The 14090-nt window shown below is 41.4% G+C and overlaps 1 protein-coding gene across 5 annotated transcripts in view; it reads left to right on the plus strand.

Annotated features, from left to right (window-relative positions):
* Positions 1 to 14090, plus strand: part of RAI14 (retinoic acid induced 14) — a 139649-nt gene that overhangs the window by 79593 nt on the left and 45966 nt on the right. For 4 of the 5 annotated variants that reach the window (XM_081280640.1, XM_081280641.1, XM_081280642.1 and 1 more), the window contains one exon: positions 6126 to 6256. In XM_081280640.1, the coding sequence (XP_081136766.1) occupies positions 6126 to 6256 (131 nt within the window). Of the gene's footprint in view, positions 1 to 4434; positions 4549 to 6125; positions 6257 to 14090 lie in introns of all 5 variants that reach the window. The other variant, XM_081280644.1, reaches the window with a different exon arrangement.

The following is a 14090-nucleotide window of genomic DNA, read 5'->3' on the forward strand; positions in this document are numbered from 1 at the left end:
TAAGTGGGAATGTAAACCATCAGAGGAAGAAAAAGAGGAAGGCATATGATTTATTAATTACTATAGAGAAACCCCCCCCACACAACAAGAATGCACAGTTTAACAAGTAGTTTTAAAATGAGGGTATGGTTGGGCATGATGGCACACACCTGTGATCCAAGTGGCTGGGAAGCTGAGGCAGGAGTATCACGAGTTCAAAGCCAGTCTCAACAATTTAGCAAGGCCCTAAGCAACTCAGCGAGACCTTGTCTCTAAAGGAAATATGAAAAAGGGCTCCCCAGCCACTGTGACTCAGTGATTAAGCACCCCGGATTCAATCCCTGATAGAAAGGAAGGAAGGAAAGAAGGAAGAAAGAAGGAAGGAAGGAAGGAAGGGAGGGAGGGAGGGAGGGAGGGAGGAAGGAGCATCTGTGGAGCTACAAGCCAGTTTGGGAAACAGAGCAGTGCCCAGGAGTATTCCCAGGTGTCCCTTCCTGACCAAGCATCCCACCCTCAACCCTAACCTCCAGCCTGATTTTTAGGGCAACCTTGTCCTTCCTTTTCTTTATAATGTTACTGTCTGTGTCTATTCCTAAAAAATGTGATTCCACTTTTCCTGCCTCCGTCTTTATATGCATGCAATCATACTACTGTGGGGTCCTGTGTGTGTGTCTGCTTTCAACAATATTGTTTTTAATATCCATTCGTGTCATTTTAGCTAGTTGTAGTAGTTTGTTCAGGTCATTACCCATTGTTTGACTCTTACAATCTACTTATCCATCTTCTCTTATTGGATATTTGTGTCATTTGTAATTTTTGCCTCTTATGAGCAATGTTCTTGCTAGTATTATTCTTAAACAGGTCTAACACAAATTTCACATGCAACTTGTAGGGAAAGCCTAATGTTTCCCAAACTTTTGTGAGAGACAACATACCTGGTTCTGCAAGGAGAAAGTGGAGAATTCTTCTTTTTCTCTTCTCCCTTTCCTGATAAGACCTTGTGGAGGAAGAAAATTCATTCAAGTAAATTCTCTGGTTAACCTTAGCATAGTTCCAGTTGTCCCCAAACTGACAGTAAGAAACATTGAGAGCACTTACTGAAGCTCATGATTTCAGGGCTCCACCCCCCAGTTCACTGGATCATCTCCAAGATGGGGCCTGGGATTCTGCAGACTTAACAAGCACCCAAGTGGTTCTCATGACTGGGAGACGCTGGCTTCATTCTGATTGAATTTATGAGGCTTTATGAGGCTTTGCTCCTTAGTCATGAAGAGATGTAGAGAAAATATACATATGATTAAAATTTTGGAAAGTTGGCCTTTTGTAGAAAAGTTAAGGGAACTGGATTATTTAGCCTGTAAAATTTTTAAAATCTGAAACATGATTTAATAATTGTGTGCAAAAGAGTGCAAGTTGTATAAATGGAAAGCACAAACATTTGCAAAGTCAAGACAGACTTAGGTTAACTAAGAGGAAGAAACTCCTGCTAAAATCAGCATCAAATACTGAGTATTTTTTTTGACACCAAGGGGGTAAGAAATAAAGGCTGCTGTCAGTGTCTTCAGGGAGCTGAAGACAGGAGACAAAATGAACAAACATGAGCTGTCAAACAAAAGCCACAATGCAGTATTACATCAAGTCTAGACTACAGGCTTCAGTGGAGCTGAGTAGGTGGCCCTTGGGGACATGACAGAGTAGAGAAGCAGAGAAAGGTCACAAGGAAAGGCCTGAGAGCCTGCAAGGCTTGAGCAAGTTTTAGAAGTTAGCCTTTACATAGGTGGCTGGACGGCAGAACATTCCAAAGCAGTGTCTTCCAGTGTTTTTTTTACTGTGATTCTTCAGTAGGAAACGTTTCATATCATAGCCCAGTATACACATACATATAATAGACATGGGTTTTATAAAGCATTTAATCTTATTAAATGTGATTACTTTATGTTTTCTTTTTTTCCTCTTTCATTTTTAAAAAATATTTTTAGTTGTAGATGGACACAATACCTTTATGTATTTACTTACTTATTTTTGTGTGTGTGCTGAGGATAGAACCCAGTGCCTCACATGTGCCAGGCAAGCGCTTTACCACTGAGCCACAACCTCAGCCCTCTTTCATTTTTTAATTATGTTACATTAACTAGTTAATATGTTGAAAACTCTAAGGGGACCAGGAGCCCACTGTGGGGCCAGCCTTATAGAAGAAGTGCTGATTAGAGGGGAGGATTTTCAAGGGAAGTAGTGACTGGTGACATAGTGCTCTTTAGAAGCCCTCCTCAATTCTGCAGTATGAATGAATTACTGTGAAATGTTATGGCAAAATTCCAAACTTCATCTCTATCCAGCCAACCCTACCTTTGGACGTGGATTGACAATGATTTTTTTTTTGAGATTTCTCTTCAAAGTTTGATTTTGATTTAGTACTTTCAGTAGAGGAATGTGGTAGGGAACAGGCATTCACTTCTGGGTACCCAAAAGCAATGACATTCCAAGTGCTTCTTAAATGTTTTGCCTTGCATTGTAAGTGGCCATGCAGAATGTGGTGTATGGAACAGTTACAGAGGAAAGGAAGTAGGGAGTATTTCCATGGGTAAGTTTAGGAGGGGAAAGTGGTGGCACTTAGAAAGCTGTGCAGCATGGTTACGGCCAATTATGTGTCTCAGAGCTAATTGCAGATAGCCAGTGATCTGGCCCAGGACTGAGAACCTTACAGCACTGGCTCCAGGCAGTGGAGGTGAAAGACCATCACCCATCACTCTGGGTGATGGCCTTTCACCTTGGAAGCCTCATTGTTCAGAATCCAGATTTGTGGAGCAGACGTCTAATTAGGACCCTCTTGCCCTCCACCTTGAGCATACTTTTGAGACTAAAACTTTTACCTTCTTTCTGCCTTTCCCAACTGATGGTCTGCCCTCTCCCACCCCTCCAGGGCTTGCCTCTGCCTTTCCTCATTCTTTCAGATGGTTCCTTTCTCTGCTCAAACTCTAAGACCTTCAGAATACATGAGCACCTGTCATTTTCCCTATTGCTGCTAACCCTGAGCCCTGTCAGCAACCTGCAGATTGAAAGGTGTTCTAGATTATTTTTTCAGTATTTCCTTGTGGGAAGCCATGCTTTCTTTGCCTTTTCTCCAAGAGAAAATTAGTGTCCTATCTGCTTGCAGAACAGACTTTAGATAAGAGGCTTTTTAGACCTAAAGGAATGTGTAGTTGACCTTGCCCTCCAAAGAATAGGGGTGGGGGAACCTTTCATGCTGTGTCCTAGAAAGGTTGAACTCTCTGCAGATCCATGTGGAAGTGATTTTAGGGAAGCCCTACGATCGGATTTTTCTCTACTTAAAATCGGAGTGCCTTAGCAGAACTGAAAAGGAAAATTCTTTCATATGGCCCTTCCTTTGCTTAAGTAATTTCAGTCCTGCGGTCTAAGATTTAATATCCTTTTGATCTTCCCAATCCGGTTTTAATTTGGTCAGTTAGAGTTGAGGAAGGATTTTAAAAGACAATAATTTTCCCTTTTAGGATAACATAGGTGGAGATTATTCATTAAATGTACTTCATAAACTTTTTTTGGTTTTTTGCTTATAAAATACACTCTGGAGGTAAATTGACTACAGTCTTTCTCTAGTAAGAAAGAGACTTTTTGCTATAGTTGTTTTGTGCAGTCGTTAGTAAACCTTCCTACTCTACTAACAAATTCTTATGCTGGGGCAGTGTGCTGCTTGTGTTCCTCTTCTCTGGAAGGCCTTATTTGTAATTGAAGACGCAACCTACTGTCTTGTTTGTGAGCAGACTGATTGTTGTGGAAGGAGGGTAGATGACATGGGTCCTGACACATTCTTACTTTGACAAGCTTGATGAAAGGAGCCATGTAATCTCTATGGTAGCCACTGGCTCCTGGCACATGAAGTCTCAAAGATGTGTGCACTAGGAAAATTTTCAGTACTCAGGAGCCATGTGTGACTCTGGGATTAGATTTTGCTTTGCTAAAAGACAAGGGGGCACTGTCTTATACATTGCAAGATTAGCAGCGCCCTGGTCTTCACCTTTTAGGTGCCAGTGGTCCTCCCTGATAGGGACAATCAAAAATGTTCCTAAAGCTTGGCAAATGTTCTTGGAGGGAGGAGGGCAAAAATCACCCTGGATGAGAATCATTGGCCTTGTGGCTACAGTATTGGTCAGTAGGAATATAAAACAGTTCCATTATCATAGATGGTACTATTCTAGAATAATCCCTAGCAAAGTTTGATTGGGGGAAATTTGCTGAGTAAAGATTTTGAACTTTTGAAGAATCACAGTGGTCATTCAACCCAAAGACTTGGGAAAGTGAGACACAGAGAGGTTATGGGTAACTAAGGGCACATAGCATGTCAGTCTAGAGTTTGGGACTTCAGATTCTTGAATCTTAGAGGACAAACTGCTGATTTTCCTTCAGACTCACTCATTCTTACTGTGTTCCTGCACTCAGTGATGAACATGGGGGAGAAAGAAGCCCTGGAAGATGAGAGGGACCCAGTCCTGAGGCTCACAGATTTGCAATTCCTGGGCATATCTGCTGGGCCCACCTTTAATCTCTGACAGGGTGAGTCCTAATGGGTCTCCCGGTTCCATCAGCACAGAGATTGGGAACACACTCCTGGGGCTGTGGAAGACTGTAATACTGTAAAATTCCCTCTTTATAGCTTGCCAATCTTCAATATTACCTCTATCTGCTCTCTTGTCATGGTCCACAGTAAGGCCTTTAATAGGAAATGCTTGTGGTTTCTTAATCTTCAAAGGTCGAAAGGAAATACAGAGCCCTGAAGATCTATCTGTAGAAAATTTTAGGATTGAGCATACTAGTATATGCCTGTAATCCTAGTGACTCTGGAGGCTGAGGCATGAGGATTGCAAATTTGAGGCCAGCCTGCGCAGTTAAAAAGATCCTGTCTCAATAAACAAACAAACAAACAAACAAAAGGCTGGGATATAGCCAGGGATACAGTGCCCCTGGGTTCAATGCCAGCTCCAAGGTGGGGGAAGGCACCGAGAAGAGAAGGAAGTGTTGGGAGCTTTGGGGAGGGAGGACATTGTTGCTCCCAGGGTAATGATGTCCACAGCTGAAGAAGCCAGAAAGTAGGATGACCTCATTGCCTGCTGCAGGGGTGCCTTGGAGACGTGGATGTGCCCAGTGTTTTTTTCTCCCTTCTCTCTTCCCTCAAATCCTTTATGTTTACACACCTTCCAGGCCCTCAATCCTTGATTCTATTCTCTCATCCTCTGCTTCACAACCTTCTGTGGCTCACTGCTACCTTCTCACACATTTGAAACAGAGATCATCTATCCCACTCCTAAGAATAAAACCTTTTTTTTTCATGCACATGAAATTTTTGCTGTCACTGTAGCTGGCAGAATTACTGGGTTTAGAAGTTATTGGTGGAGGTATTGCTGTTAGATTTTTTTTTTTAGCTGTAGATGGACACAATACCTTTATTTTATATATTTATTTTTATATGGTGCTGAGGATTGAACCCAGTGCCTCACAAATGCCAGACAAGCTTCTCTACCAGCAAGCCACAACCCCAGCCCTTGCTGTTAGATTTTTAATAGCTTACTCAGGAAGTTGTTTTGTCTCTGCTGATAGTTTGTTTAGTTAGTAGCCTGGACAACTACTTAAAATCATCATGACTCAAAAATCAAGGCCCAGTAAACAGGCGAGAAAGAGTAGACATAAATGCAGATGAAAGAATTATGTGTACTTAAAGCCTAGGGTAACCTTGAGCTATTGGCCAGTTGGATTCTGTAACACAGTGCACTTGAGTGAGTTGTGGACTAGGTCAAAGGCCAACATTCTCACTCAGGTGCTGGCTGTCAAGTTTAGCTAGAAATTAGCTAATGTGTAAACTGACCTAGGTCTTCCTAAGTTGCTTCATCGTCTCAAGAATTCTTAAAAGGAATAACTATCACAGTTTGCTGATGGCCAATATATCACTAAACTGTTGATGTTTTCTTTGGAGACCGAGGCCTACTTGAGTGTCCCCATGGTGAAGGGGAAGGTATTTATAAAGCTGCCCATTTGGGGGTAGGTTTTGATTTGAGCTAGGTGGACCAAGGTCCTGTGCCTCAGCATGGCCGTGGCCCATGTTGTACATCAGCGCTGATTCTTCCCTCTCTCCACAGACCAACGAGTGGAACAAGAATGATGACCGCCTGCTGCAGGCTGTGGAGAATGGAGACTCGGAGAAGGTGGCCTCTCTGCTGGGCAAGAAGGGGGCCAGCGCCACCAAGCATGACAGCGAGGGCAAGACCGCGTAAGCCAAAAACACTGGTTCCCGTATCTGCCCATTCCGGGTTTCAGAATATTCCCTGGAATCCCGAGTGTCCATGAGGGAGTTTCACAAGTGCCTTATGGGGCCTTTGTGAAGTTATTGCTGTTTGCCCTCCCACTCCCATGTTAAAACGTGTATGAGGATATTTTATTCTGGTTTTTGTCCCTTCTAATTCCAGATGACACTTTGAGCTTTCCCCCTGAGTGGCTGTTTGTTATCCAAACATGTACCCAAAGATTTCACCAGAGAACAAATAGCACCAAGACTGCTACCAGTTAGTGGTTGGGAAATAAATTTTAAGATAAGAAACAGCAGAAAAGAGAAAAATATTTTTTTTTCTATAACCCTCAAACCTTACTATTTATAATTTATGGAATCACCCCCTTCCATAACATAGATAACTACATGAATACTGTAGTATGATTTTGCTTCATGCCTTCCTACACATGGTACTCTTGCCTTCTATAAAAGTTACATATTTGAGTACAAGACTGTGTGTGTGCACTTGTGCATATAGGCACCTATTTAGGTATTTTTATCCATCCTTACCCCCGTGGTATTGTACAAAGGTCAGTGACTTTGGAACTATACAGGCTTGTCCTATGGAGCCTATCACTTAAGAGTTATGTAATCCTTGAACCTCAGCTTGCTCACTGTAAGATGGACATGATATTATTTAATTGCTAGAGTAATTATGAGTGCAATACAAGATACCAGAGTGGGTTGCCCTCAAAAGCAGGCTGTGAGACAAGGACTTGGGTGCCAGTAGTTTTTGACTCCAGAGTTTCCAGGAAGCATGGGACACAAAGGAACACTGTGTAGGATTTATTGCAGGGAATTTGGATGCTTTCCTGATGAGGGTTTCTGGTAATTTGTTTAGACTTAGAGCAGGAGTTAGCAAACTATGACTCACTATCTACTTTTATAAATAAAGTTTTATTGGAACACAGCCACACACGTTTATTTAATCATTGTCCACGGCTGCTTCTGCACTGCAAAGGCAGAACTGAGTAGTTGCAGCACAGACCATGTGGCACACAAGCCCAAACTATTTACCATCTGGCCTTTTACATAAAAATGTTTTGCCTAAGATTAGATGATTCAGAGTTATCCCACCTGAAGGGTAAGGAAAGTGGGGTGTATCTCTTAAATTCCTGCTCCCCAGAGGTTGAGTGCCGCTCCTAGGGACTGTAGTGCTCCTTGCCAGAAAAGGTGCAAAAGTATATGGGGCACCTACAGCTATAGACCCTGTATGGAGAGAGCCATCACAGTTCCCAGCTAATGATAGGCACTTGACACAGTCAGCTCCCTTCCCTTCACATCCAAGATTAGTGGTTCTCCATCCTGGGAGCTTTTGTATTAGTATTACCCAAATGCTTTTAAAAAATACTGATGCCATGTGATACATCAATCAGCAAGATGTTCCTAATTGCTTGGTCTGGGGAGAAGCTCAGGAATCAATATTGTTTTCTCCTGAGATTTTTGGTGGTAGGCACTTGGCTTTTCAACTACTTTGTATACCTCTGTATAGCTTCTTGATATCCACTCCCCCAACCTAGCTTTGTAGACAATATTTTATATGTGTCACTGCAGGGAAAAGGGGAGATAAATGTTTGTGATCATTTTATCTAAGATGATACTCACTGAAAAGAAGATAGAAAATCTGGATTAGCGGCTTAGCCACAATTATGAACACCTTAACAAATTTGTTCTTTTGGTTCATATTTCTTGTGTACGAAATATATGACTAGACAATCATTTTCTACTCTCTTTTATTGTGGTAAAATATACATAACATAAAGTTTACCATTTTTGTGCTTTTAAAATACACAGTTCACAGTGTGGAACAACCATCCTCACTATCAATTTCCTTCCCGATTCCCCTGGCAACCATGAGTCAGCCATACCTGGATTTGCCTATTCTGCACAGTTCATATAAATGGAACCATAGAATATTGGCCTTTTGTGTCTGGCTCCCTTAACTTAGCATGTTTTCCGGGCCCATCCACTTTGTAACATGTATTCATTCTGTTCTCCTTGAGTAGTGGAAGTGCAGTTATATAGACATCACAGATCTCCCTGAACTAACTCTAGACATAGTTCTCACACCTCTGACTGTGCACTCACAAGTCAGCTATTTTTCATTTTTCTTTCCATGATACATAATGTGGAAAGTTAAAAGAATGAATGAAAAAGGAAGAGAGGAGGTAATTATTTTTCCAGTGTAGGATTTTCCATAAGCAATCATCTGTCAACACTTCATTTTTCTGCTTGGGATATTCCTTTTGAGGATTAAAGTTATTAACTGGTAACTGTAAGAATTTAATTTTTAAAGGCACCACAGAATTCAATCTTAGTTTCATAGTTTCGTTCAGGCCTAAGGGTCTGAGTATTGAGAATAAGGTAGGGCTGTGAGGTAGGAAACCTTCTTCCTTAACCCTTTGTCATCGCATAATAATACCAATTCCGGGGCTGTGTTATGAAGTGGACAGTTGGTTGCCTTGCCTCAGCCTGATCACCTTTGGAAGTCTGAACTTCTGTACTGAAGTTTAGTCTCATCTGTGCATCCTGGACTGAGGGCCCACTTGAAGATTTTCCCTAAGCTGTGGAGATTTTTTCTGTAGTTCCTCTTCTTTCCGGGTGCCTTCGGTTTGGTAGAATGTGAAATGGTAACATTCTGAGTGGCTCTAAGTTCATGTCAGAACCAGTGCTCCCCTCTGCTGGAGCTCTTGGCTAGACCAGCCCTTGGAGCTGCCGGGGTGGCATGTGTTGATGGACACCTAAGAGATGTTTTGCTTCTAAGGATAAGGCCCCATCACTCTTGAAAATTAGGTCCTGGACAGCACTTGGCCTCATTTTCTGCCTGCTCATTAAGAGTTTACCCTTCCTTTTATACAGCACCACATCAAAATTAGGCTGGAGGACTATTTTCTAGAGAGCTTTTGTGATAGTACATTTTGTAATTTGGTATAAAAATCTACAATTCCATGTCAGCCCCAAGTCCTGATTTGGCTTTCAAGGTTGTCCCTGAGGCTCCACCCTTATCTAAATGTTATCTCCCAGTGGGGCCTTCTTCTGGAGGTGGGGCTGCCTGCTTCTGTCCTCCTTCCAGGTAAAAATGGCCATATATTTGCCCAGTTGTATTCAATGTCCAGTGTATTCCATTGTATTCAAAGAACAGGAACAATAGAAATGTTCAACCTATGAAAAGCCTTTGTTTTCTGACTCTTACACAACAGGGTAAACTCTGTGAGGACAAGCATCAGACCATTTTTTGTAGAGCCGGTCTTTCTCAGTATTCCATCCTTGTCAAAGGGGCCATTGAATTGCCATTTACTGAAGTGACTTTTCAGTGTGGAGAAAATTGCTCTTTCTGCTGAGAGTTGCTCATGGGTAAATCACCCAGAAGTGAGTTAACTTGGGATTGAGAGGAGAAAGGACTATTCCAGTGACTGTTACAACCTGTACCCCCAGTTTCCAGGGCAGCTTAAATACAGAAATACTTAGCCTGTACTTCCTAGAAAACCAGAGGACCCAGAAAGTCCCGAGAATGTGCTGGCAAAGGCAGCCATCTCTCAGACATTCTCCAGAAGCTTCCATAAGCCAAGGTCAGAAACCAGATGGGTGATTTGGTAATTCCTTAGACTTTTCAGTTTCTTCCTGAAATATTTCCTTTCTGAGAAAGATAAGAAATTAAGTCAGAATTTTTTTCTCCCTCTAGGACTGATCAAAGAGGGGTTAAAAAAAAAAGTAAAAGCAATCAAATGACTGGAATTCATTTAGGAAAGAGTAAAAGAAGGGTGGGTGTCTTGGTCGGAAGAGAAGAAAATGGAGCAGGGCAGAGTTATAGCTGCAGGCTGTGTTTATGGAGTCAGGCTTGGCTTGCTTCTGCCCCATCTGTTCTCTTTCCACGGGGGAGACGTGAGGAAGTGGAAGGATGTCAGTGCCCTGAAACCTCTTACCGGAGAAGAACCTAATTGTTTCAAGATGGTTTCCCCTACATTTGGATGTGCCCTTAATTAAAGTTATGTGTGTTTGTCTTAGGAACAACCAGACTAAATAAAGTCACTACTGGGACTGTTGTATTTGAACAAATACCTACCAGGATATGTGTGTATAGACTTTAAAAATATATATATGTGTATACACACATACACACACACACACACATGCATGTGCTTTCATGTAGCCCACGATGCAGAAACCTGATCACTTTGGCTTTGAAAGCAAGAATTTGTGAAATTATTGTTAGATTATGGAACTTAAACATAACGTGGGGGAAGTAGGCCTTGAAAAACAGTACAATAATGGGCTTTTCTAGCTAGTGTCTTGTTGTACTTTCTGTTTTCTTGTTTTTCCAGAATAGGCATGTATTAGAAATATTATACCAGCAATTCAGGCTTAGACATCAAATCATACCACCTGATCAACTTCCTCCAGTTCTTCTCTCAAATTCATGACAAATTAGTTTACCTGAAACCATTACCTACTATATATATAATTGCAGCCTCTATCCTTCCCTGAAAAATTACCCTATGTATTCCTAAGACCTTTTGACATTTGACATAATGATATGCTATATCCACTGTGATTTGGGCCATGTAGATTTTTGACTGCAATAATAACCTCTCTTTGTACCTTGCAAGTATACTCAAGTGTTTGTGTTTCATGAATCTACTTTAGTCTAAACTGTTCCAAACTGTTGTGAACAGATTTTTTTTTTTTTTTTTTTTTAAAGAGCAGATATGGTCTTTGCCTGCAAGAGACATAATGTCTAGTTAGGAAGGTAAGACCAGTGAAAATACTGGTGAATAATTATAATAATATTGCTAATCTGTAAAATACTGACCATGGGGGGTCAGGACAGGAGTGCTAATGTGATACTGGGTAGCTAAGAAATGCTGCCTGTCTGAGATGTAAAGTGAGGTAACTTGAAGAATGAATGGATGGGTAAGATTTGGGTGAATAAAAGGCAAGAGGATGGTGTTGAAAGAGCAGATCAAGCACATTGAAAATCAAATGATACCAGTGCCATTATTCCCTTATTTAACAGCTTATGATAGCCAAGTTAAAGGCCCCCACTTGGCACTAGATCATTTATTCTCAACTTGACTTTCATTAGACTCACTTGGGCAGCTTTGGAAAAGGCTAGGTTCCACCCTCAGAGACTGTGGGTTTACTTGGTATGAAGTGTAGTCAGGGCAGAGGGATTTTTGAAAGTGATTTGAATGATCAGTCCAATATGAGAAGTCACTACACAAGGGAGTCATGTTTCCTAGTCTTCTTAACAGGTCACAAGGAGGCTGAAGACAGCTTGCGGAGCCCAGATACAAGTACACACACACATACAAGTATATATGTAATGCCTGTCCACAAAATAAAATTTAAATGATAGCTGCTTTTGTCTTAAATATGTTAAAATAACATAATTCCTGAAGTTTAAAAAGGCAACAGTGTTGTATGTTAAAGCAAAACATTTTGTTGCATAATCGTGCAGTAGAAGGAAGGTATATAACTGAAGTGAGGTGAAAAATAGATTTGCAAATTAGAAACTATACTGACAAAAATATTGGTAGGATCCCAGGATTTTTCATTTTAAAATGTTTCAATGTTTTCAAAGTTGAATTAAGTATATTGAATATGAAGGATTTTAAACACTCAAATGGGTAATTATTGCCCAGGGCCAAACCCTCTGGCTTTGCCCCTTGCCTGGGTCATCTTGTGGTGGAAGGCACCAGCCCGACCTGCCCCCAATGCAGAGGTCAGGGGAGCCTGGGAAATATGGTTCACTGTGATACAGAGCAGAGCAGAGGAGGGGAGGGTGGATCTTGGAGCACACAGGCAGTGACCTGCCCTCAGTCATCACACGAGAGGGCATGCTGGAGCAGGAGGTTCTCACGCTAAGCGGCAGCCGGGCAGTTCACGGGTTCAGGATATAGGATCACTAGCACACGCCTGTCTTTCCAAACCCTCCTGCTTTCTCACCTCTGCTCCTGCCTTCCTAAAAATGCCCATCCCATGGAATTCTGTGTATTATCCAGTGATCAGTTTTACCACCTCTTTCATGAAGTCTTTGCTAATTTCCAAAGTGGAAAGCAACTGCCACTCTCAAATCACCCGTGATCTGCAAGTCTTGGTTACCTAAGTGCTTATCTCTGTTATCAAGCTACCAGGGTTAGAGCCTACCCTTTCCTAATTAGTAAGAAAGGAATTGTTATCATATTGGACCAGGGGCTTTCGCCTGTGTCATCCATTCAAGTTTATTTGTTCATCCTTTTAGAAGACCTTCTCAGTTTCTCTCAGGTATTTCTCATGGGATATTCTTAGTCACCCTGGGATAAATTTATGAAAAGGAATGTGTGACTTGGAAAGGTTTGGAAATTAATACAAATCATTTGTTTTAACTGACAAGGCTGGAGTCTGGAGGTATATCAGTGTCTATAATATGCAAATAATTTGTCCTAATGGAAATTTTATAAGGTCCAAGTACTATTCCCAGGCCACATTTGAAATCAGACAGTCCTGAAGAAAAAGAGCTATGGCTTAAATTAAATGTTGTGGGATCTCTTAGCTCTTGAGTATGTGGTCTTTCATCTCAGTGTCTCCATTGTCCTGTCCTCTGGAAACCCTGTCCCTAGAAGTATTATTGCTGATGCTATTAATTACCACATTATGGGCACTAAAAGGACAGTAATGTTATTTTTATGGCCATTTTTTTTTTTTTACATCAGTCTCATTTACTAGACCCACTTAGCAGGGAAATGCAACAACTGTTTCCCTTTCTCAACCTGTCTGCTACATGGTTTCTACTAGAAGCAGTGATCAGAGTTGCTATTACAGTTGCCTTGGAAATTGCTGAAATCTGGTCTGCATTGGGACTTTTGGCTGGAGGGATTTCTTCATGGGTCAGTGGGGTTAATACCCACCAGCAGAGAGGAATTTACTTTTACTGGGCTTTTATAATTAGAAGCTATCAGACAGTACTGCCTTCTTTACCCTCAGATTATAATCTGAAATGGGACTCCAGACCTTTTAATCCTATTTTTAGGGTCACCCCAACTGAAATATTCCATGGGAGCCCATCCTCATTGAGCTCAGTGACCTAGAATTCAGATGTGCAACAAAGATGTGCCCAACCTTCCAACAAACAATTGGAGGGTTGGGCTAGAACCATAGGGTTTTAGAGCTAAAAAGGACTTTTTTTTTTTTTTTTTAATATATATAGACTAGTTGAGTGAACTGAATTTGAATGACTTTACTGGAAGACTGTATTCTTGTAAAATTTTCTCTTTTCAGCTTTTCACTCTTCAATCTCTCCTCTCTAGTGATCCATAGTACATACAGCTTTTGGTATGAAATGGTTTGAGGATGGTAGCATTGAGAGCAAAACCAGAAAGTACTGGAGTTGTAGTTCATGTCTTCCTGCTTTGCCAATGATCCTAAGTTAAACTGAATGTGCCTCAGAATCAGCTGAGGCGTCTTGCTGGATTCCACCCCTGGAATCTGAGCAGGAACCTGAGAGTTTGTGTTTCTAACGTGCTCCGGGTGATGCTGACACTGCTAGTCCTGGGCCATGCTTGGGGAACCCACCGTACACTGTGATGGTGAACTTGGCGAAAGGACACAATTTCTCTCCCAAGCACCTGCATGACAACCTAAGAAAAATTCACAGTTATGACCGTTTATGGCTGTACCTTAACTTGAGAAAACTCAAAATTTTTAGAATAAAAAAAGCAAATTCAAAGCTAAAGATTTGCATTATCTAAAAACAAACAAACAATGCCCCAGCCCCACAAAGCTAAAAGTCACTCTGTGC

This window comes from Spermophilus citellus, assembly GCF_964194105.1.
Source record: "Spermophilus citellus genome assembly, chromosome: 1".
Taxonomy (NCBI): domain Eukaryota; kingdom Metazoa; phylum Chordata; class Mammalia; order Rodentia; family Sciuridae; genus Spermophilus; species Spermophilus citellus.